The 21277-nt window shown below is 46.2% G+C and overlaps 2 protein-coding genes across 2 annotated transcripts; one reads left to right on the forward strand and one right to left on the reverse strand.

Moving 5' to 3' along the window:
• The first annotated feature begins 3629 nt into the window (after positions 1 to 3629).
• On the forward strand, positions 3630 to 6473 carry LOC119286714. Its single transcript, XM_037566157.1, has 6 exons — positions 3630 to 3902; positions 3989 to 4138; positions 4219 to 4477; positions 4584 to 4802; positions 5742 to 5884; positions 5974 to 6473. The coding sequence occupies exons 1-6, from the start codon at positions 3645 to 3647 to the stop codon at positions 6271 to 6273; spliced, it is 1329 nt and encodes a 442-aa protein (XP_037422054.1). The 5' UTR covers positions 3630 to 3644; the 3' UTR covers positions 6274 to 6473.
• Positions 6474 to 10724: 4251 nt separating this feature from the next.
• Positions 10725 to 11926, reverse strand: LOC119354721 (atherin-like). The gene is made up of 2 exons (XM_037621467.1): positions 11871 to 11926; positions 10725 to 11670 (listed from the first exon to the last, which is right to left on the reverse strand). The coding sequence occupies exons 1-2, from the start codon at positions 11924 to 11926 to the stop codon at positions 10932 to 10934; spliced, it is 795 nt and encodes a 264-aa protein (XP_037477364.1). The 3' UTR covers positions 10725 to 10931.
• Between the last annotated feature and the right edge of the window lie 9351 nt (positions 11927 to 21277).

Below are 21277 nucleotides of genomic sequence, written 5' to 3' on the forward strand. Positions count from 1 at the left end.
GATCCAATCAGTCCTTGGTGAACTTGGGGTTTTCATGGCAAGACCACCTGTGTTGTGGTGTGATAACTTGGGAGCTACTTATCTATCTGCCAATCTAGTATTTCATGCCAGGACTAAGCACATAGAAGTAGACTTTCACTTTGTCCGAGAGAGAGTTGCAGCCAAGGCACTAGATGTTCGGTTCTTCTCTTCTAAAGAGCAAGTTGCTGATATATTCACAAAACCACTGGCTGAGACAATGTTTGTCTCAAATAGATACAATCTGAACCTTCTTGAGGGAAGTTTAGATTGAGGGGGGATGTTAAACAGAATATTGTTATAGATTAGGAGGTTGTTAATATTTGTAGTTATCTCCTTATCTCTTGTAACAACCTATGTAATCTCGGCTATGCCGTGCCCTAGAGGCTGCATATATAAACACTCCCTCTGCCGCCCTATGGGCTGTGCCGAATCCCAATCTCTTCCTTCTATTTCACAAAGATGACGTTGTAAAAAATGCATAAGCTAGGGATGGCATGGTGATGCTGCTGGTCGAGAAGTACCATCCCAGTGCGTACTTCCTCCAGCCCATAATTTCAATTTTCTCTTGTTGAATGGCAAATTTATGCTTGGCTAGGTTCGGATTCTGGCGTTTAGTGCATCCGCACTGAACTGATTGCTGGATTTGGTAGGGGGTGATATCATTTCGTTCATGGGTGAACCTGAACACTGATGTAGCTTCCCAGATTCCTCTACGCTCCAGTCGTTCAAATATTTTGTGATGCCTTAGTTCTATCTTCAGGAATAAATTTAACATCAACACGGTGATTTGAGAATGCAAACAAACTCAGCTCCTTGGTTGCAGTTCCCTCCTTACCTGCCAATGCTTCCTCCTACCTTGCCAGCCGCATGTGTCCTCACCTTTGTTCATCAATTCATGTGCAGGTATGGATTGGTGATGTTTTTGACGCCCATAGAGCCATTACCTCGTGCATGTGTATTTTGTGTGCCAGTTTACCAGTTAGTGAGTGATAATGTCCGTATGAATGTTTCATCGTTTAGCAAGTGATCAGCAACAAGCATCTCTTACTTTTGGATTGAAGTGCAGATCTTGCTAAAGAGTTGACCATGGAGTCATTTATGTATTCTTATGCCCCAATGCTTCATTAAGTATTCTTATTATGCAATATAAAATTATTTCTTACCGTCTTCTATTGTTTCCTCTGTTTTTCTCAGTTATTCAGAGAACACCACATGTTACATGAATTCTAGACTACTTTCCTAGAGGTAGTTGTTATTTCTTACCGTCTTCTATTGTTTCCTCTGTTTTTCTCAGTTATTCAGAGAACACCACATGTTACATGAATTCTAGACTACTTTCCTAGAGGTAGTTGTTAGAATCATCTTCTTGAATTTGCCTGCTTAGCATCTAATATTTCACACTCGCCAATTGTAATATCTCATGCTTGCCAATTTTTAGAATCAGGTTCTTGAGTTTGCTTGCTTAACCGTGTCCCTGTGCAATTGCTCACCAACCTCACCAATTGTGAGTTTGTCCCACATAGTGGAGTCTCTGTGAGTTTTTATAGTCTATAAATTCTTGGAAGTTCTCTTGTTGCTGCTATAATGTGGGTGTGTTCGGCTTCCTTCTTCATTTAAGGTGAATCCTTGCTTCCAAGTTGGCCTATGAAATGATGTATTTTCTGCTGGAAAATAAGTTGTTATGCAATTATAGTTAGGTTGCCAATTTTCCTTCATAATTGCATTTAAAGGTGGCTGTTATGCTCACTTTGCTCAAAGAAAGGTTGTCTAGCCATGCTACTTTGTGATTTAAGAAATAGGCTGACACCAAATCAGTAATCCCAGACTTCTGCTTTGTTGGCCGAAATTTACTAATTTTGTTTTTCTTGTTATCTTTAGCCATTCCAAAACATTTATCTGGTTCTGTAGAATTACAGACCATAGAATTATAGCTGGCCATATTTTTGAATGCGTGAACCTCACATAGATATCATGCTAATGTAGTTTGACGGAAGTTGTAAAACCAATGGATAGGCATCGTCTTCTGCTAAGGTTCCTTCCACCCTTCTTTAGAACCCAACAAGCATTCATCAAAAAATTAAAGATCTTGGTTGGTGATTCGTTTCAATGGCCGGTATAGTAAGGCTACATCAATTATCATCTTATTTTTCATTTCTTTTTGCCTGCCCTTGTTTCACAACCTAATACCGATTGATCAGGTACATTGCAATGAGTGCTTACTTATGTTTTGTCTCCTGTTATTTTTTGATTCCAGTCTTCATACTTTCAGACACCTTTGATAATATAGGAAGAAGAAAGTATTCGCTCCAGACGAAGATGTCTAGCTTGCTTGTGTGCTATAACATTAATCAGTGCATCGGGCCCAACGTTTTCTATCATTGGAACCTTGATGATTTATCTCATTTGAACATAATCTAACCTCTCTGATTTTTGTCAGTACATGATTGTACACCTCCTATGCCCACTTAATTGTGTGTTCATTTTGTTAATCAAAAAGCATCTGATTTTATGGCTGGGTACGCTGAAAATATATAAAACCTTTCTTCTTTTGGATAATTTGTTTCCCTTTGACCAATCTTTGTTACTTGCCTACACATCTGTGCATAGCGTAATGCTCCAGCATGACCGCTTCGTGTGCTGCCTCGAGTCGCGCGGCCACTACGCTCGCGCCGAGGCGGAGGCAGCTGCCACTCTCGACGCCCTCCGCTGCGCGCTCTCGCCGGCGGCATTCGCAAAGCCTTGTCACCACGCTGCAAGTGTTGCCCCCTCCTCCCCAAGGGCATGGTGAAGAAAGGTGCCTGTGTGGTTCTTCTGCAGCTCGCAGCGAGGATTGTTGTGTCCAACCTGCACAATAATGCCAAGAAGTCCTTGGAGACGTAAGTCACGACATATGTTTCTGCCATGATTTCCTTCGGTTGGTTTTCATGGATTTAGGTGTTGAAAAATTATGGGATGTGGATGCAGGATTAAGGACATGTACCTGCACTACAACGAGAGATCTGGGCTGCTTCTTTGTGGCTTCCAAACTTGAAATTTTTGTTTGGAAGTTAGTTTAGTTTTTTGTTGTGGATTCACATCTTCTCACATGTACCATCCTCTTAGACCTTTAGATTTCCAAAAAAACTAAATGAAGATATGGTGGTATGGTCTCAATAGTATAACTTAAAGCCTTGCATGCTTTATATTTTCTTTGAAATTTGGTCTTGAAGAATCATGTATCTATGTTAGATCCGGTGAGAAAAGACGGCTTCCAAGCAGAAAATGAGGGAGTGTTGGCCACATTTAGTTTTCGACTTGAGTGTCTAAATATTCTCACAATACTTGGCTCCCTCTTGACCTTTGCGCCATTGGCGCAACGAGTCATCTAGTAGTTACAAAAGCAGCCTAGGTGCGGCTCTGCGCATGGAGAAGAGAATTCACCACATTTCGGATCGCCCGTATCACCAGTCTCGGGGTTGCAGGTCCTAGAACCATCTGCAAACTCAACGGCCGGCGCGTCTCCACGCGTCCCCCAATCCAGCCATCCGTCCGAACCCAGGTGCACCACACCTCTCACTCTCTCCCGGGCCCATCTTCGAACTTCTCCAGCCGCGAGCTCCCTCCGGCCGAGCTCGCCCAAACGAATGGCAGCCACATCCGTCGCCTCCGCCCCGCGCCCGCTGCGCGCGACGCCGCGCCCGCATCCCTGCGCGCCCTGCCGCCACCACCACGCCGCGCCGCCCCACGCCCTCCGCAGGCCGCGCCTCGCCGTCTCGGCCTCCTCAACCACCGACGAAGCCAGCAGCGCCTCCTCCTCGTCGTCGTCCCGGTTCTACTTCAACTTCACCGGCTTCCCCTTCCCGCTCGGCCCCTTCCTCAACCGCCGCACCACCCGCACCGAGGTACGTAAAAGACAATCGCCTCAGCCTGATCCTCTCTCGCCTCACTTCGCTTGCTCTCTGGAGTCTGAGCTCCTCTCCGAATGCAGGCGGTGAAGGGCAGCGTATGGCTGTTCGAGCAGGAGCAGGCACTGGGCTTCAGCAGCGTCTCCACCAACACCCGCATGACCGTCGTCAAGCTCCGCTCCGGCGGGCTCTGGGTGCACGCCCCCATCGCCCCCACCAAGGAGTGCATCCAGGTACGCTTCAGTTTCTGCAAAGGAAGCAACAGTTCGCGCGGCTCCTGTTCGACATTAATCCGGCGCCATGCCATGCGCAGCTGATCAAGGAGCTGGGCGCGCCGGTGGAGCACATCGTGCTGCCGACCTTCGCGTACGAGCACAAGGTCTTCCTCGGGCCCTTCTCCAGGAAGTTCCCCAGGGCGCAGGTGTGGGTGGCGCCGCGGCAGTGGAGCTGGCCCGTCAACCTGCCGCTCGAGTTCTTCGGGGTCTTCCGCTCCAAGCCCCTCGAGGACGAGGACGACGCCACGCCCTGGGCCGCCGAGATCGAGCAGAAGGTGCTCAGCTCGCCGGAAGTTGGTATTCCCACTTCCTCACCGCCCACTCTCATCGCTGAACACCGTCGTGAACGCATTGATGCATACTATACATGATAATTATGCCTCTGTAAATTGGGTGCGTTCAGGGATTGGGCCGTATGTGGAGGTGGCGTTCTACCATAAGCCTTCCAGGACATTGCTGGTCACGGATGCTGTCATCTTTGTCCCTCGGCAGCCGCCCGATTGCATCAGCAAAGAGTCCTTGTTGGCAGCTGCCAAGAACGGCTTGGCAGTTAAGATATTGAGCAAAGGGAGAGAGGTTCCTGATGATCCCGTTGAGGACAACAAGCTTACCCGGCAGACAGGTAAATACAGTTTGATGCCATTTCTGAACAAGAATTAGCTGGAAGCAGTGAGATCTGCACTTCATGTTAGAATTGAGGTAGTGTAGTAGTAACACCTTGGCAAGATTGTTTCCCGTCTAGGTATGCTCATCCAGAGAAGTGTTTTCACAAACTTGTCCATATTTGCTTTTTTCAGTTATTTTTTCCCACATTTTGGAAAGGGGCAACATTCAGCAGTCTAACGTTTTAACTGCAGTCTAATCGTGGAAATGCTTCCATTCTGTACTAATTGTTATCACAACGGTACAAGAATTATCTGGAATGTGTAAAATGTAGAATGCATGTTTTGAATAAGGTAGTGTAGTAGAACACTAGATTGATTTCCATGTAGGCATCTAGGTATGTACTGCTCAGAAAAAAGGTTAGTTCTAAAACTTGGCCGTATTAACTTATTCACTTCAGTTAGCCTTTTTGAATTTGAAAAGCAGCAACATTAAGTAGGAAGGTCATCTTGCCAGTATGGGTGTATTGTTTATGTTCTTGTTGCTTAGGCTTTGTGTATCTGAATGTTGTTTACATGGCAATCTCTGTCCTCAGCGATTCCATGTCCTAGAATCAAGAAAGTACTCGTAGTAGAGTACGCCGGGTACACGCGCTTGTGATTGGGTTTTCTCATTTGCCTACTATCTTCCTGCGTTCAGGAATACCATCATTCCTACTATCTTGTCATTGTATTCTTGATATGTACATCATCAATCCTGATCATGTGTATTGTTTCAAGATTGCCAATGATCAAACCTGTTAACTTTCAGTTTGAAGCTTTAACGTGACAGATAGAAGCAACATTGTAATTGCTACTAGTTGCATAGCACAAATCATATGTTGATGTACCAACAATCTTGTATATTTGCATCAACAATATCGACAGGATTATCTTTAACCTCGTCTATGTTCCAACAGGATGGGAGAGGATGGTACTTCAAATACTGTTCCTTGGTCCCTCAAATCTCCTCGAGCCCAACGCGAGCTTCGCTCAAATGTCACAGAAACTGATCGTCTCACCAATCGTGAAGACGCTCGTTTTCAGCAAAGTTCCAGAGAAGGTATGTTTTGTCATAGCTAGCACTAGACTAAATGGTTACACTTCAGTCATTCCTTCATGGCATGCTAACATCACCCGCTTGTTGTGCAGGTGAGGGACTGGGTGGACAGGATCGCCGCGGACTGGCCGCTCCGGCGGATCATCCCGGCGCACTTCGCGGCCCCGATCAACGCGAGCCGGTCCGACTTCCTGGCCGCCTTCGCCTTCCTCGACGAGTTCCTCCCGGACCGCCCCGCGGCCTCGCCCGGCCTCTCCCTCATTTTCGCGTCGCTCATGGGCAAGGCGGCCAGCTACTTCCCGCCGGACGACATGAAGACCCTCTCGTCGCTCGATGACTTCCTGGTCTCCGTCGGCGCCGTCAAGAAGACCGTCTCCGGAAGGAAGCGATGATACATATACCAGAGAAACCGCTGCCTTGTCTTTTCTTCTGCTTAGTTTTGTCACGAAATGAAACGTCACTGGCTGCTGCTGTGAATGATTTATCCACATTGTTGCAGAATGCGTGTATAGAGTTAGTTTACCCAGATTATACAGTACAGTACGATGAAATGGTTACATTTTCCAATAGAAAATTTGTGATCCGAAAGCTAGAATCGGCCAGGACACAGTGAAGCGTTTGCCTTGGTGTGCATCTCGTTGCAACTTACAGCACGCATCTTGTTGGCCGGCCACAAGATTGGGATGGTATGCACGGTGGATTGGGATTTGGGAGTTAATTCCATGGCCCGACCGATCCAGTTTCCGTCGAGTAAATGCGCTATCCTCACGCGGCAGACAGTTGCCTCATTAACCTGCACGTACGTACTTACATCGCTCGTTGAGTAGCACATCATGTGTGCTGCAGTCGGCCTTGCTGTACCACGTACTAGTACATCAATTTTTATTTGAGACACTGTAGTTTCTTTTTGAGACACTGTAGTACATCAGTTTTTCTTTTTTTTGAGGGAAACACCAGTTGTTGTAAGACGTACGTACGCGTACATCATTTTGCGGTTCACGGCTAAGTGGGCTGGTACTCCGGCCGGTTTTCACTTTTGTTGATGGGCTCAACCTCAACGTTTAGCTTTCGAGCTTTTAATAAACATGAATTACTAGCTAAGTGTTCGTGCGTTGCCACGGACTAACAAATATATATATACAAAGAGAAAATTCATGTGACATGAGAGTCAAAGGCCATTTTTATGGGATGATATCTCATGGTCATGATCTAGTAGGTACATACATCTCGTCATTGTCTTTCTTCCACACTCCATGTCTGAGCTACCACGCGACACTCGACTTCCTTCTCCCACCATGCATGCTTTTATCTTCTATTTCTCCTACCTCTACCTTGCACGACAGTACCAAGTTTCTTGTCCAACTATCATAATCTTCTCCGGTAGGGCATCCCCTTAGATTATTACTGACTTGTACATGTTGCAAATAAGATCAACGAAAATGGATACTAAATTTCTGATGAGAAATGAGAATTCAGGGCAATATCTTCCCTAGAAAATAATAATTCCAAGACAATCTTTTTATACCTTCTGTCAACATTGGGACACACATTCCACGCAATAAGCATGCAATGATGTTGATACTTGATTAATTGTCAATATATGTCTATAGTAAAGATAACTTTACTCAAAACATGTTTTTCTAAGAAGGAAGGATAATTCATATTAGAAAAAAAAAATAAAGGTTTGGGTTCATCCCACCAATGTTTCTCTTGTGCAACTCATCTCCGCACCTGCTCACGAGATTGGCGTGTCTCGAGCACACCACTCCGCACACCCTCACAAGAGCGGCACAACCAATCTCTGAGTGCCAGTGACACACATGCATGGAGCGCTCACTCCAAGCCTGACTATACACATTCCCACAGTAGCCGAATTCAAAGAGAATCAACGGGGCATCATCCACTGCTTTCTCAGGGTCCTATTCATCATGAAATCATAGACCAAGATATTCCTCCCATCCATTTTTTAGGGAAAGGATTTTTCTCGATGTTCCTCTCATCTTCATGGTAGTAATAACCTAAAAACGCCACCAGTCAACTCCGAAGAACATGCAACATTGTGAGAGTCAAAGTCATGGTCAGTCAACTCCGTCAAGAATTTCAAATTATGTGCTATCCAATACGTACTTGTTGCCGATGGAACGACCACATGGATAGCTCCTACAATCTTCATGCAGGTTGCACAAAATTACGTCATAGGAGGTTTCAAACCTTCAATGGGCCACCCTTGGCCATCCAGCCGGTGGTTTTCCATCCTTCCTTACGCCTGACGTCTTGTGGAACCAGGCGCATCCCAGATCCACCGCCTTCCATTCAGGTCACCACACAAAGGGGAAAAATAGAGTAGGCGGTGGCGCGGAGGAGGAGGCGGTGGTTTTCTATGTCACTGGTGTTTGTGTAGTTGTGCGTTGGAACTTCACAACGTGGGGAGGACGAGGAAATGGGAGAGCAGATTGTCGATGGTGGCATGGGAAAAAGAACGCGGTCTGGGGAGGGGGTCGGTGGCTAGAACTTTGGAAAGGAAGGAAACCTGATTGTGTTTCCCTTTATTTTGTATATGGAAGTTATCGTATGGTTCATGTATGGCAACAAGTCCTATAAAAGAGAACCAAGGATTGATTGATGATTGTGTTTTATTTCATATGGAAACCGATCTGTCGGGGCTACATGTAAGTGCATTGTGACTAAGGAAGGATCAATAAATTGAATTAGATTAGAAAAAAACCAGCAGGAGGGTGGAGTTATTAATTAAGAAAAAAGTCAGTAGTGGGAGGTGGGATGAAATAAAACCGGACGAAAAAAAGTCAGTAGTGGGAGGTGGTAGTCTCCGCCGGCCAATTTTCGTCCCACCTCCACTGGTTTTTTTTTCGTCCTAAAAAAATCTATGAAATTTCGTAGGTTAACCAGGGACAACTCCCACCTCCCAGGTTTTTTTCCGTCTCACCTTCCATGATATTTTTTTGTACCTCGCCCCACCTCACACTGAGCCGCCAAGAACCGCAAAAACCGCCTATCTTAGCCAAATCAACAAATCTCTCTCATTAATGCAATTTTCTTTAGGAAACAAATAATAGATTCTTTCCTACCTTAGCCAAATCAACAGATCTCTTTCATTAATGCAATTTCCTTTAGCAAACAAATAATAGATTCTTTCCTACCTTAGCCAAATCAACGGATCTCTCCCATTAATGCAATTTGCTTTAGGAAACAAATAATAGATTCTTTCCTACCTTAGCCAAATCAATGTATCTCTCTCATTAATGCAATTTTCTTTAGGAAATAAATAATAGATTCTTTCCTACCTTAGCCAAATCAACGGATCTCTTTCTTTAATGCAATTTGCTTTAGCAAACAAATAATAGATTCTTTCCTACCTTAGCCAAGTCAACGGATCTCTCCCATTAATGCAATTTGCTTTAGGAAACAAATAATAGATTCTTACCTACCTTAGCCAAATCAACGGATCTCTCTCATTAATGCAATTTTTCTTTAGGAAACAAAGAATAGATTCTTTCCTATCTTAGCCAAATCAACGGATCTCTTCCATTAATGCAATTTGCTTTAGCAAACAAATAATAGATTCTTTCCTACCTTAGACAAATCAACGGATCTCTCCCCGGTTCGCTGGGCGCGTTTCGGTGGGTGGGCGTGGGGGTGGGGGTAATTTGATGGAAAAAAACCGGTTGAAAATAAACCGGTTGAAAATAAACCGGTTGAAAGTGGGGGGACTATTCAACTAATTCGTCCATTAAGAGTAGAGATTAGGCTAAGCTCAACGTTGACGCAGGAGGCCGATGGTAATGAATGTTCCATTTAGGCCTTGTACAATGCAAGGTGTTTAGGAAAGGTGCTTGGAGAAATAAACTAAGCTTTTCTTAAGCACCGATGCTTATTTGTACATGACGAACGCGTAATTAGGTGTCTCTTCTGTAGAAATAGGCACCGGTGCTTCTAGTAGCTTGTATAACGGAAGATGCTTAGAAAAATAAACTGAGTTTTTCTATAGCACCGGTGCCTATTTCTATAGGAAAGACGCTTAGTTAAGTGTCTATCTTGTAGAAATAAGTACCGGTGTTTAAAGAAAGCCGGATTTATTTTTCTAAACACCTTTCTTGAGCATCTTCCATTGTACAAGGTCTAAGGAAAAGATCTTTGGCACCCAAGACACCACGTACGGGTAAATGCAACGGCAACGCGACGGAGAAATTTTGGCCAATCTCTAGAGTTGCACTATGCCCGTAAAAAAGATGTGAACACGTTACACTTACCGCACGATGACTGAAAACGGTGCCGGTGTCGCGCCACTACACGTGGGCGCAGTAGCAGTACTCGCGACTTGTCCTAGTCCCGAAGTCAGAGGCCTCACTGCGTGTCCGTATCCCTGTCAGGCCCAGACCAGGTAGTTAAGTCAGTTACCACGGCCGCAAGTCAGAACCAAGTCATCATCATCACAAGTCAAAATTACTACCGTACTCCCACTGTAACTTCGCAATGCAGATCGAAATTAGTAACCACGAGCGAGCGAAATGAATGCCACACGACGCAAGGGCGAGACGGAGGCAGACAGACAGTGGTGCGCCATTAAACCTCCTCCAACCTTGCCTCGCCGTCACAGGGAGGGGCAGCGCACATTAAACCCCAGCGGCGCGGCCCGGCCGCCGACGCCGTCCACGGCCGTGGCCGCTGGCAGGGCACGCATGGCCTCGTCTTCTGGTCAGATACAAGGCACGCCAAGCCTGGCCTCATTCTCAGTTTAAGAACGGATACATCATACGTGTGAAAGAGAAGAAAAATAATGGCGTGGCGTCGCGCCGGTGCCCACGCCGTCAGCCACAGCGAGAAATTGACAATCGAGCGGACGTCACGTCGGCGGCGGCACAAAAACTTGCGGGCTTTTCTTCCTTTGCATTGATTGATGGCGCGAGCCGGGTAACGGCGAAATTATGCTACTAGACTAGAGCAAAAATGACACGAAAGAACCAAGAATTCCAAGGAAGAAGAAGAAGAAGAAGAAGAAGAAGAACTGGCCTATGCATATGCTATATCTATGTTACTGGCCGCGGGCATCGATCGTTCCTCCATTGTAAGTCCTTTCCGGCCGCGCAGTCGAGGGGTGCGCCGCCGCGGAAAGCAGGAACAAGAGAGGACGATCGATCCTCGCTGAAGAACCCGGGCGCCTGCCGGTGATCCGTCCAAGAAAGCAAGAACTGGCCCCGCCGTCGTCGCCGGCCGTCCTCAGTTGTGCAGCGGGTTGGGGCCCGTGGGGACGCGCCGCTTGGAGACGCCGTAGCGCATGTCGACCTCGTCGCGGCCCGGCGGGGGCAGCGGCACCGCGGGCGCGCCCTGGCGGTGGTGGTGGCGGTGGTGGCGGTGCCGCGCGCCTCCCCTGAGGGCGCGCCGCTTGATCAGGTGCAGCTCCTCGCACCACGCCGGGCGCGGGCCGGCGCGCGGGTTGCACATCCTGGCGAGGACCGCCTCGTCGGCGTCCGTCAGCTCCGTCGCGCTCCCGCGTCCCGGAGGCGGCGGCGGCGGCAGGGCGGAGCAGAGGAGGAGCAGGGACGCCAAGAAGAGGAGGCGGAGGGCGCAGGACCAAGAACGCGCCATGGCTGCGCCGGCGCACGCGCGCGCGCGCGACTGGGCCGCCTGCCTTGCGTCGCTCCGGTGGTTCTTGGAGGGCGGAATGGTGGCTCGGGGAGCGCGTGCGCGGCGAGGGGCGGCCCGGCGAGAGGTGGAAGGGGGGCTGTGGCGAGCGGGGGAGTTGAGCCGAGAGGGACGCGGTGGAAATTGGGCTGGGAGGGTGCGGTTGGCTTTAAAGGCGGTGGCGTGAGGTGCATGAGGAGCTGGAAAACAGAGACGGGCCAAAGGCGAAGTCAAGCTACGGTACGTACGTATCTGGGGATTTCGACCCCCCGACTGATTTAGAGGCAGGCAAGTTATGCAGAAGGGCGACCCTCTCGCTCGAAAAACAAAACAAGTTATGCAGAAGGACCGGTCCGCCATGGGACGGATGGGCGACACGTAGGCGAGGGGAGATCCAACCGCCATGAGAGCGATGGAGCTAGGGTTTCCGGGGGCGCCGCGGGTATAAATCTTGCGGCTGCTACTCCTTCCCCCATTTTGGATCTCGACGAGGGGCTCGCCCACTTCTGGAGCGCTTCGCCTCTCGCCAGATCTAGGGTTCGTCCTAGCTTTGCTTGGTGGGAGGGCAAAATCTATGGCGATCTGCGTTCTTTTGCCCAAGTAGTTGCCTCTCAATCCCCCACAAATCCCCTTGCTAGATCCAAAGAGAAGCCACCTACGAGTTCTTTCGCGAATCCTGCTGCTAGATCCAAAGAGAAGCCACCTGTTGAGATGAGAGGGGACGGATTTGGTGCGGGCCGCCATGGGCGCGGCGCTGGGCGTTTCGATCGTGGCCGCGGCCGCGGCTTTGATTCTAACGTCTGGAAGCGCAAGACGGTGATGGGAAGCTCCTCCACCACCAACGACAAGTGGGATGAGGCGGCCGGCGCCCTGCAGGCGAACCGAACCCGGCAATCCAGATGGGATGGGGATGGTGGCGACCTGCAGGAGTCTCAGGTGCCGGCGACAACCGATGGGCAGCAGGCACCTCCTCCCCACCGCCAGGAGCTGCGTGGTGGTGATGCCGGAAGCGACAAGGCTCACCACGCCTTCGACAAGAACACTGCCACTGCTGCTAACCGCGAGTACTACTCCTCTGGTACTATCGTTCCTCCTTGTGATGCTTGTCAGATCTGCCATCTTCCTGGGCATTTCACTGTTAGGTGTCCTCAGGCTCTCTGTGATAGATGTAAAAAGGGAGGTCACTTGTCCTTTGTCTGCAATGAGTTCTTTCCTTGGGATTACACACCTGTGATGTGTGCTTTTCAAACTAAGGGTCAGGGCTTCTTTTACATTCCTGATTACAGCGTGGATAGGCGGAGTAGGGATAACATTTTCAACATTGTTGTTACCATTACTGATGGCTCTGCTCAGACCAAAGATATTGAACATGAGTTGAGTGTTTACGTTGTCCAGGGATGGCGATGCTCTGCTAGATTCTTTACTCCACAAAAGTTTGTCATGAGAATGCCGAACCCTAGAGAGGTTGACAGAGCTCTTTTTGTTGAAAATATTAAATTGAAAAAGTGTGGGGTCAATGTCAAGTTTTCTCCTGAGGGACTGTTAGAGATTGCTTGGGTTAAGATCGGAAAAATTCCACCTAACAAGAGATGTGATAAAACTGTAGATTATGTGGGAGGCCTTGTTGGAATTACCCTGGAAGTTGATATGTCTACCATAAATCGCCCATCCTCTGTCAGAGCTAAAATCCGTTGTAGATCGATAGCTCAACTCCCTGCCACTGCTGAAGGGGTGCTTGCAGGACGTTTCTACAGGTTTACATATGAGGTTGAGGAGGTTTTGGTTAAAAATCCTGTGGACACAGAAACCGTTGATCCTATTCCTGATGAAAGGACCAAGCCATACCAGACTCCCAAGAGGAAACGTACTGAACAAGAAAAAGGGATGCCGCAACCTGAGTCTGCTGGGCATGGCAATACTGGGGGCTCTTACCGTGGTGGCAAGGCCTGTCGCCTGCTATACGATGATAAAGAGGGATCTCCCTCTACTGAAAGTGATGAGGACAATTCCCTGCTCATTGAAACATTACAAAGAGAAATTGAGGAGAAAATGAAGGATGGCGAGGGAGATTCCTCCAACTGGATTGTCCCCAGGAATCCTGTTGTCATGGAGAAAACTGCTCAAGTCATTCAGGTGAAGAGAGCCATACATAATAATTTTGCATCACCCTGTCAGGCTGCTTCTAACCATTCTCAGATTGTGGAGGTAACTGGTGAGGTGGACCCTGGGATCAAGACTTCGTGCAGCTATGTGGTACAACTCCCGTCCCCTGAAAGCACTGAAGAGATCATTCTCACTCCTCCACTAGCAACTGAAGCCCCGCTGAGATTCAGCAAGCGTAACCTTTCTGGAATGCAGGACAAGGTGCAGGATAAGGCCAAAAAATGGCTAGTAAGAGGAATCTAGAAGGTAATAATATTCCTACCTCCAAAAATTCATTTGATGTGCTTTCTGATAATGAGTTAATTAGCAGAGCTCATAAGATAGGGGTAAAAATACCCAATGATGATTTCGTTGTTGTTGACATTATTAGAGAGCTTGAGTGCGCCCGAAAAGAATTAGATGATAAAAAAGAAGATAATAATGATGATAACGAGCAGGATAACATGACTGTGACAAATGGCTTAGGCAGGAATACCCCTGTGATATTAGAGTGGTTGGACCAGGAAGAGCATATTTTTTAGCGTATTTCTTCTGTGAAACCTAAGAAGAAAAAACATAATAAATCCAATATCAAAATTTCTAGGCCTGTGACTAGGAGTCAGAAAAGAAACAACACTGAGAAAGAATTGTTATGTAACCCTGCCCCGTCTCCTGGTAGGGTTACTAGAGCCAAATTCCACAAAAAACGTTCCAAATGAGAGGCCTCATTTGGAACTGTCGAGGGGTAGGCAAGAAAGGGATGGCCACCTGCCTCTCAGACATGATTAGTGACCATTCCCTTGACTTCCTGGGTCTACAAGAAACTATAAAAAAAGAATTCACACCTAAGTGTTTGAGAAGAATTGACCCCTTTGACATATTCCAGTGGAACTGGGTGCCCTCTATGGGCAAATCTAGGGGGCTATTGGTAACTAGTGTTGTTTGACAAAATATGTTCTACAACTAGTGTTGTTTGACAAAAAGAAGAAAATTCAATGGGGGCTATTGGTAGTTTATGGATCGGCGCATGATGAATTCAAAAATGAATTCCTGGTGGAGCTAGCATCCTTTTGTAGTGGCATGACCATACCCTACATTGTGGGGGGAGATTTTAATATCCTGAGACATTCGGGAGAGAAGAATAAAAAGATGGTGAACAATAAAGCCACTGACCTATTTAACTCCATTATCAATACACTAGCTCTTAGGGAGATCCACATCAATGGGGGGAAGTATACTTGGACTAACAACCAGACTCATCCCACGCTAGAAAAACTAGACCGAATCCTTATGTCTGAATGTTGGGAAGATATTTTCCCATTGGTCTCAGTGAGGAAACTAGTTCGGGAGCTGTCTGATCATAACCCACTCCTGCTGTCCTCTAGGGAAGAGGGGCGCGAAGCCCCGAAACCCCGCGAATTTTGTTTTAACCTGTCCTGGATCAATGATGACAAGTTCATGCCCACTGTGAGGAGAATTTGGGCTAGAAATGTAGCTTCATCAGATCCAATTGATACCCTGAACATCAAGCTGAAAAGAATCAAAACTTATTTTAAAGGTTGGGGCTCGAATAAGTATGGGCATGATAAGAAAAAGAAAGAAGAACTACGTATGGAACTAGCTATGCTTGAGAAACTGGAAGAAGAAGATATGTTGCCTCCTGACTTGTATAGTAGAAAAATGGACATCAACGCTGAGCTCTATGAGCTCCTGGTTAATGAGGAAATATTTTGGCTTCAACAGTCCCACGAGCGCTGGCTGCTCAAAGGAGACCTGAACACTGACTATTATCATAAAATTGCTAATGGACGGAAACGTAAAAATACAGTCCAATCACTTAAAGTGGGAGAGACATTGATTGAAGGCACGGACAATTTGATTGCACACGCCACTGAGTTCTACAAAGAGCTGTTTGGACCAGCCCCTGATAACCGGGTTCATCTTGACCCGGGAACCTGGTCCCCTGAAGAGAAATTAGACGAAAAAGATAATAAAGATCTTTGTCGAGAATTTACAGAACAAGAGGTCAAAGAGGCTCTTTTCGACATGGCTCCTAATAGAGCCCCTGCACCCGATAATATTCCTGCTGAGTTCTATCAGGTGTGCTGGGATATAGTCAAAAATGACATTATGGCCCTTTTTAAAGCTTTCCACCAAGGGACACTGGATGTTCAACGGCTTAACTATGGAGTTATTACTCTACTCCCTAAGGTTTTTGAAGCCGAGAAAATCCAACAATACAGGCCTATCTCCTTGTTGAGATGCCCATATAAGTTGATCACCAAAGTTCTTGACCGTAGAGTTGCCATTTATGCGAACAAACTCATTAGTACTACTCAAAACGCCTTTGTAAAAGGGAGAAACATCATGGACGGGGTCCTGTCCCTTCATGAAATCCTTAATTACACTTATGTTAAGAAGAAAGTGGGAATCGTCCTTAAGTTGGACTTTGAAAAGGCCTATGATAAGGTGAATTGGGACTTTCTCCTAGAATGCCACAAGATGCGGGGCTTTGACAAAACCTGGTGTGGTTGGATTGAAAAGATACTGCACAATGGGACGGTGAGCATCAAACTAAATGGTAGTGTTGGGCCGTATTTTCAAAGCAAAAAAGGGGTTAGGCAGGGGGACCCACACTCTCCTTTCCTGTTCAACCTAGCAGTTGAATGCCTCACTTAAATGATCAAAAATGCCCCAAAAAACAAACTTATTGTGGGCTTGGCTGCAGACCTCATCCCTGATGGGGTGGCGGTCCTGCAATATGCAGATGATACAATCATTTGTATCAAGGATGATGCTGATAAGGCTGTCAACCTGAAGTTGCTGCTATATATGTTTGAAATGATGTCTGGCCTGAAAGTTAACTTTCAGAAAAGTGAGATCCTCACTGTGGGTGGAGATGAAAATACGGTGAAAAAATATGCAGAAATCTTCAACTGTGAGGTTGGCAGTTTCCCTCTCAAATACTTGGGAATGCCTGTGAGCTATACTAATCTAAAATCTTCTGACTGGGAGTTTATTGTTGGTAAGTACCTCAAGAGGTTCGAGGCCTGGATCGGCAACGATGCCTCAATAGGAGGGAGGCACACTTTGCTTGATTCTGTTGTCACACAGATATCTCTCTACCACATGTCTATGTGGCTCATGAATAAGACTTTCATCGAGAGGCTAGACAAACACAGACGTAGGTTCTTCTGGCAAGGGTGCAACAAAAAGAGGAGATACTATCTTGTTAAATGGAGCAAGATATGTAGATCCAAAGACAAAGGGGGTTTAGGTATTAAAGATCTTAGAAAGCAAAATATTAGTCTCATGGTCAAATGGTGGTGGAAATTAGAGACACAAAACGGGCTATGGAAAGATATAGTCCGGGCCAGATATCTTCGCAACACCTCTGTTGCTGAAGTTTCCCCCAAATTCTCTGACTCGCCCTGTTGGAAAGCTTTGCTCAAGATTAAAGATATATATATGATGGGTAGAAAGATTGAGACTGGGGCTGGGAACTTGATCAGGTTGTGGAAAGATCCGATAAATGGGCTGATCCCATTTCAAGATCAGTATCCGCGCTTGTTTGAAATCTGCAACTACCCAACAAGCACCCTGGACCGAAAAGATAGGCTTGACGACGCCTCTATGTTCAGACGTAGGCTTACCCCTGAATTATCCAAGCAATGGGAAGATATGCGTGTTGTGGTCAATAAAATCCCCCTTACTGAGAGGGATGATCGTATTTTCTGGGGACTTAACCAGAATGGCAAATTCACCACTAAGCAGTATATAAAATGCTGGAGAAACCCCTGAGTGGGTGCCATTATAGATGGATTTGGAAAGCCAAGATCCCTCTTAAAATCAAGATCTTTCTGTGGCAAATGTCGCAAGACGCAGTCCTTACTAGACAAGTGATGAGCAAAAGAAATTGGACAGGGAATCCCTGTTGCTCTTTCTGCAAACAGGTGGAAACAGTGAAGCACTTGTTCTTTACTTGTCCCGTGGCCAGAATTGTTTGGCGATCCATTGGAGTAGCTCTTGGCACCGATAGATGCCCGTCAGACTACTGGCAATATTTTGTGTGGTGCCACAAATTCCTTCCTGGGAAGCAAAAGTTTCATACGGTGAGCCTAGCGGCCGTATGTTGGGCCATTTGGTTGGCACGCAATCGAGCTACTTTTAAAAAGAAACAAATTAAGACTCCTTTTAAGATTGTGTTTTCTCTATGTTCCTTTCTATTATATTGGACAGGGCTTCAACAAGGAGAGGACGCCAAGGATCTTCGCGATGGAGCTGAGATGATCAGGACTGGGACGATGCAGCTGATGAAGATGTGTGGTGCTGTCAAGAAACCAATCCAAGGTGCCTGATGCTCTCTGGAGGTGTGCTGGATGAGGAGATGACGGGCGTGCGATCCCAATACTGTTTCCCCTTCGAGTTTCATGCGACTGTGTGTTTTGATACTTTGATCTGATCTTTTGAGAATGTAATAGGTTAGGTGTTATGCTGTGCTACCCAGGTTTTCGCCCCATGATACTCGTTTCGACGGCGAGCGAGTATGGTGGGTTTCCTGGTAGTGCAAGAACTCGCTATGCCTCTTCCCCCCCCCCCCCTCCTGTTTTTCTAGTTTGAACTGGTTGTATTTCCGTTCTTTGCAATGGAAAGGGGTAAAAAGCCCGGTTCTAATAACCGTCTTTCTAAAGTTACATCTAGATGTGCCCTAAGTGTTGCACATAAATGTGATGTATTGTTATGATGTGATTACATGTTGAAAACAGACGTACGTGCCCATTGAATCTACTTATTGGCCTGCAAAAAATGTAGATTTTAGCCGCCACTTTAGTTTTCTTATTGACTTATAAAATGAAACATAACCGGTAAGACGAACATAATCGATAAGTTTTGGGCACGATGGGCCTGTCACCGTCAGTGGGAGACGAGCTACCAACATGGTGCACAAGGACCATACTTCATGGAAAGCATGCCAAGACCCTACGAGCCATCCACCTGCTAGTCATGTGGGAGTTCTGCAAACACAGAAATTCTATCGTGTTTGAAGGAGTGAGGCCGGACGAGCAACATGTCCTACGACGGATTGCCTCCGAGTGTGTGACATGAAGGCAGGCAGGCATCTTGCATGGTGACCTCCAAGTCTCCTTTGTAGGGGTAGATGGGCGGGCCGAGGGTGAGTAGTCCCTTTAGGTCGGCGTGTGGTGGAGTGCGTTGTGTAAACACTCTGTAAATAACTGTGCTTGGGGTTCTTCCCCTTTCCTCTCTTAATATATGATACGCACACTCGTGCGTATTCGAGAAAAACATAATCGATAAGACGTACTTCATCTCACATCAAAATTTTATGTCATTGATTTTATGCGGAGATTCGTATATTGTTATGATGTGATTATATATTGAAAATGGACATATGTGCCGTTGAATCTACTTATTGAGATACAAAAAGCAAGCTTTTGTTTCACGTTAGTCAAGTCAATACGATGTGGAAGATTTTTTTTGTTGTTAATGTGGTTCCATATCAAATGTAGATTTTAGCTGGTAATTTAATTTATTTATTGACTTTTAAAATAAAACATAACCGATAATGTTGTTGACATCACCTTCATCTCTGCCAGGAAGTCGCGACATCTTCACCGATGATGGTTCGGGTTAGGGTTCATCGGGGTATAAGATTCATACCGCCACCTGGACTTATAATAACAGTTAGTAATTTTATCTAGTGGTAGTTCAAGTAGGATGCGTTGGGCGGGGGTGGGATGAGCTGGCGTATTGATCAATGGTAAGACTAAGAAGATGACGACAAGAGGTTATTGCCAGGAGGTGGTGTTGATTCAGTAGTCACAAACGACAATAGAATGGGAGAAGGTAAGGGCGTCTGACTATGATGAAGAAGACATTATAGAAAATGGATAAGTAGAGGCCCATCTAGGTCTCTACGCCGATAAAATGTGGTTTTTCACTGCTAGAGATGGTTCGGCATGAAGTAAGGGCAATAGAGCAGCCAATCTTTTAGGATTAAAGGAGGCAATGGAGTAAAGTCGTGTATCTTGATTTGACGAGCTAATGAGATCACACATGACTCAGAGGTGGGCACTCAATTTTGTCTTGCTGCAGTGGATCTTGGGTTATATCAAGGGTGTCATTCATCACACATACTATTCAAATGTTGCTATAAATATCACCAACCATTTAGTACGACACTGACAACATAACAATCTCGCCCAAAAATGGTTCACATTGACTTAGACAATTAAGCAACTAGCCTATCCCTAAGATATACCGGTCCATCCACATTAAATCGATTGGGATTGATTTTCTTATGTCCAAGTCTGCTTCTAGAAATGCAACGTCAATATAGTGAAACACACAACTTCAAGTTCTTATTTTTTACTACAGTAAGATACACTTTTCTTGGAAAATAAGTTGTTATTTCCAATATCCTTAAACTATGCTAAAGCCACCCTCTTCTGAAATGCGGCGAGAATCAAAGACTTTTGTCTCAATTTGGCAACCTAATCAAGTCACAAAAGACTCACAGATGGGCACTCAGTTTTTTCCCTTGCTGTAGCAGATCTTGGATTATATCATCAAGGGTGTCGTTCATCGCACATACTATTCGATCGCCGCTATAAATATCACCAGCTATTTAGTACAACACCGACAACATAACAATCTCATCAAAAAAATGGTTTACATTGACTTGGACAATTAAACAACTAGACTAAAGATATATAACGGTCCATCTACATTTATGTCGTCTGGGGTTGAATTTCTTACACCATTCGAGTCGGTTCGGAAAAAAAAATGCAACGTCAGTTTAGTTAAACATGCGATCTCAAATGTTTCTTTTACTACGTACTAGTAAGTGTGCACGTGCAACGCACGTATGGCCACAAGAGTAAACTTTTATGTACATCTTAGTTATGAGACAATTATTTAAATAAACACCATTGCTAAGTGGATCGTTCGTATAATCATCCTCTTAACTCGTTTTTGTGGGATAAAATTTGCCACGATATGTAGGATATCATGAAATATGAATGAATGTGCAGAAGCTATACAGTGGTGCAACAATATATAGTGGTGTCAAAAGTTGGTTGTAAAAAGAGTCAAAAGCTGGTGATGTCAAAAACTGTCAAAAGAAGATCTTCATAACCAAATGATAAATGCCACACGTGTGGCACAAAGTAACACCACCCTGACGTTTGTTACAACTAAAATTGCCATACAAATCGTAGATGCCCACGTAGGGATGGTCGAAGTAGACCCGGAGCTCCACGAGGAGCAACATGTCCCGGGTTGGAGGACCGAGTCAAACTCCTGCCCCGATGATCAGCCTGTGACGTCGACCCACCGCCAGCGAACGCACCCAGAGAGGCAGACACTGCCACAACGGAAGAGAGACACACCGGCCACCGAGTATCCACTTCGGCGCCCTGGCCCGTCATCGACTCCTCAAGCAAGCTCCTTTCCCACGGTCCAACGCCAAGATCACCACCGAGCACCCTTTGCCCTACCTCCACGCCCGCGGGAAGGAACCATAGCAACACCTCAGGCCGCTGGACGCCGGATCCGGTGCCCGCCACTAGGTCCGGCCCACGCTTACAACCCAAG

This window comes from Triticum dicoccoides, chromosome 1A (assembly GCF_002162155.2).
Source record: "Triticum dicoccoides isolate Atlit2015 ecotype Zavitan chromosome 1A, WEW_v2.0, whole genome shotgun sequence".
Classification (NCBI taxonomy): Eukaryota; Viridiplantae; Streptophyta; class Magnoliopsida; order Poales; family Poaceae; genus Triticum; species Triticum dicoccoides.

What these genes read in the sequence shown, in the direction of transcription:
- LOC119354721 (XM_037621467.1), bottom strand. Translation starts at nt 11,926, where the DNA reads ATGGCGGTTGGATCTCCCCTCGCCTACGTGTCGCCCATCCGTCCCATG. An exon ending in ATCCGTCCCATGGCGGACCG is followed by an intron (nt 11,671 to 11,870) that starts GTCCTTCTGCAT and finishes GCACCCTCCCAG; the next exon opens with CCCAATTTCCACCGCGTCCC.
- LOC119286714 (XM_037566157.1), top strand. Translation starts at nt 3,645, where the DNA reads ATGGCAGCCACATCCGTCGCCTCCGCCCCGCGCCCGCTGCGCGCGACG. An exon ending in CCACCAAGGAGTGCATCCAG is followed by an intron (nt 4,139 to 4,218) that starts GTACGCTTCAGT and finishes TGCCATGCGCAG; the next exon opens with CTGATCAAGGAGCTGGGCGC. An exon ending in TCAGCAAAGTTCCAGAGAAG is followed by an intron (nt 5,885 to 5,973) that starts GTATGTTTTGTC and finishes CTTGTTGTGCAG; the next exon opens with GTGAGGGACTGGGTGGACAG.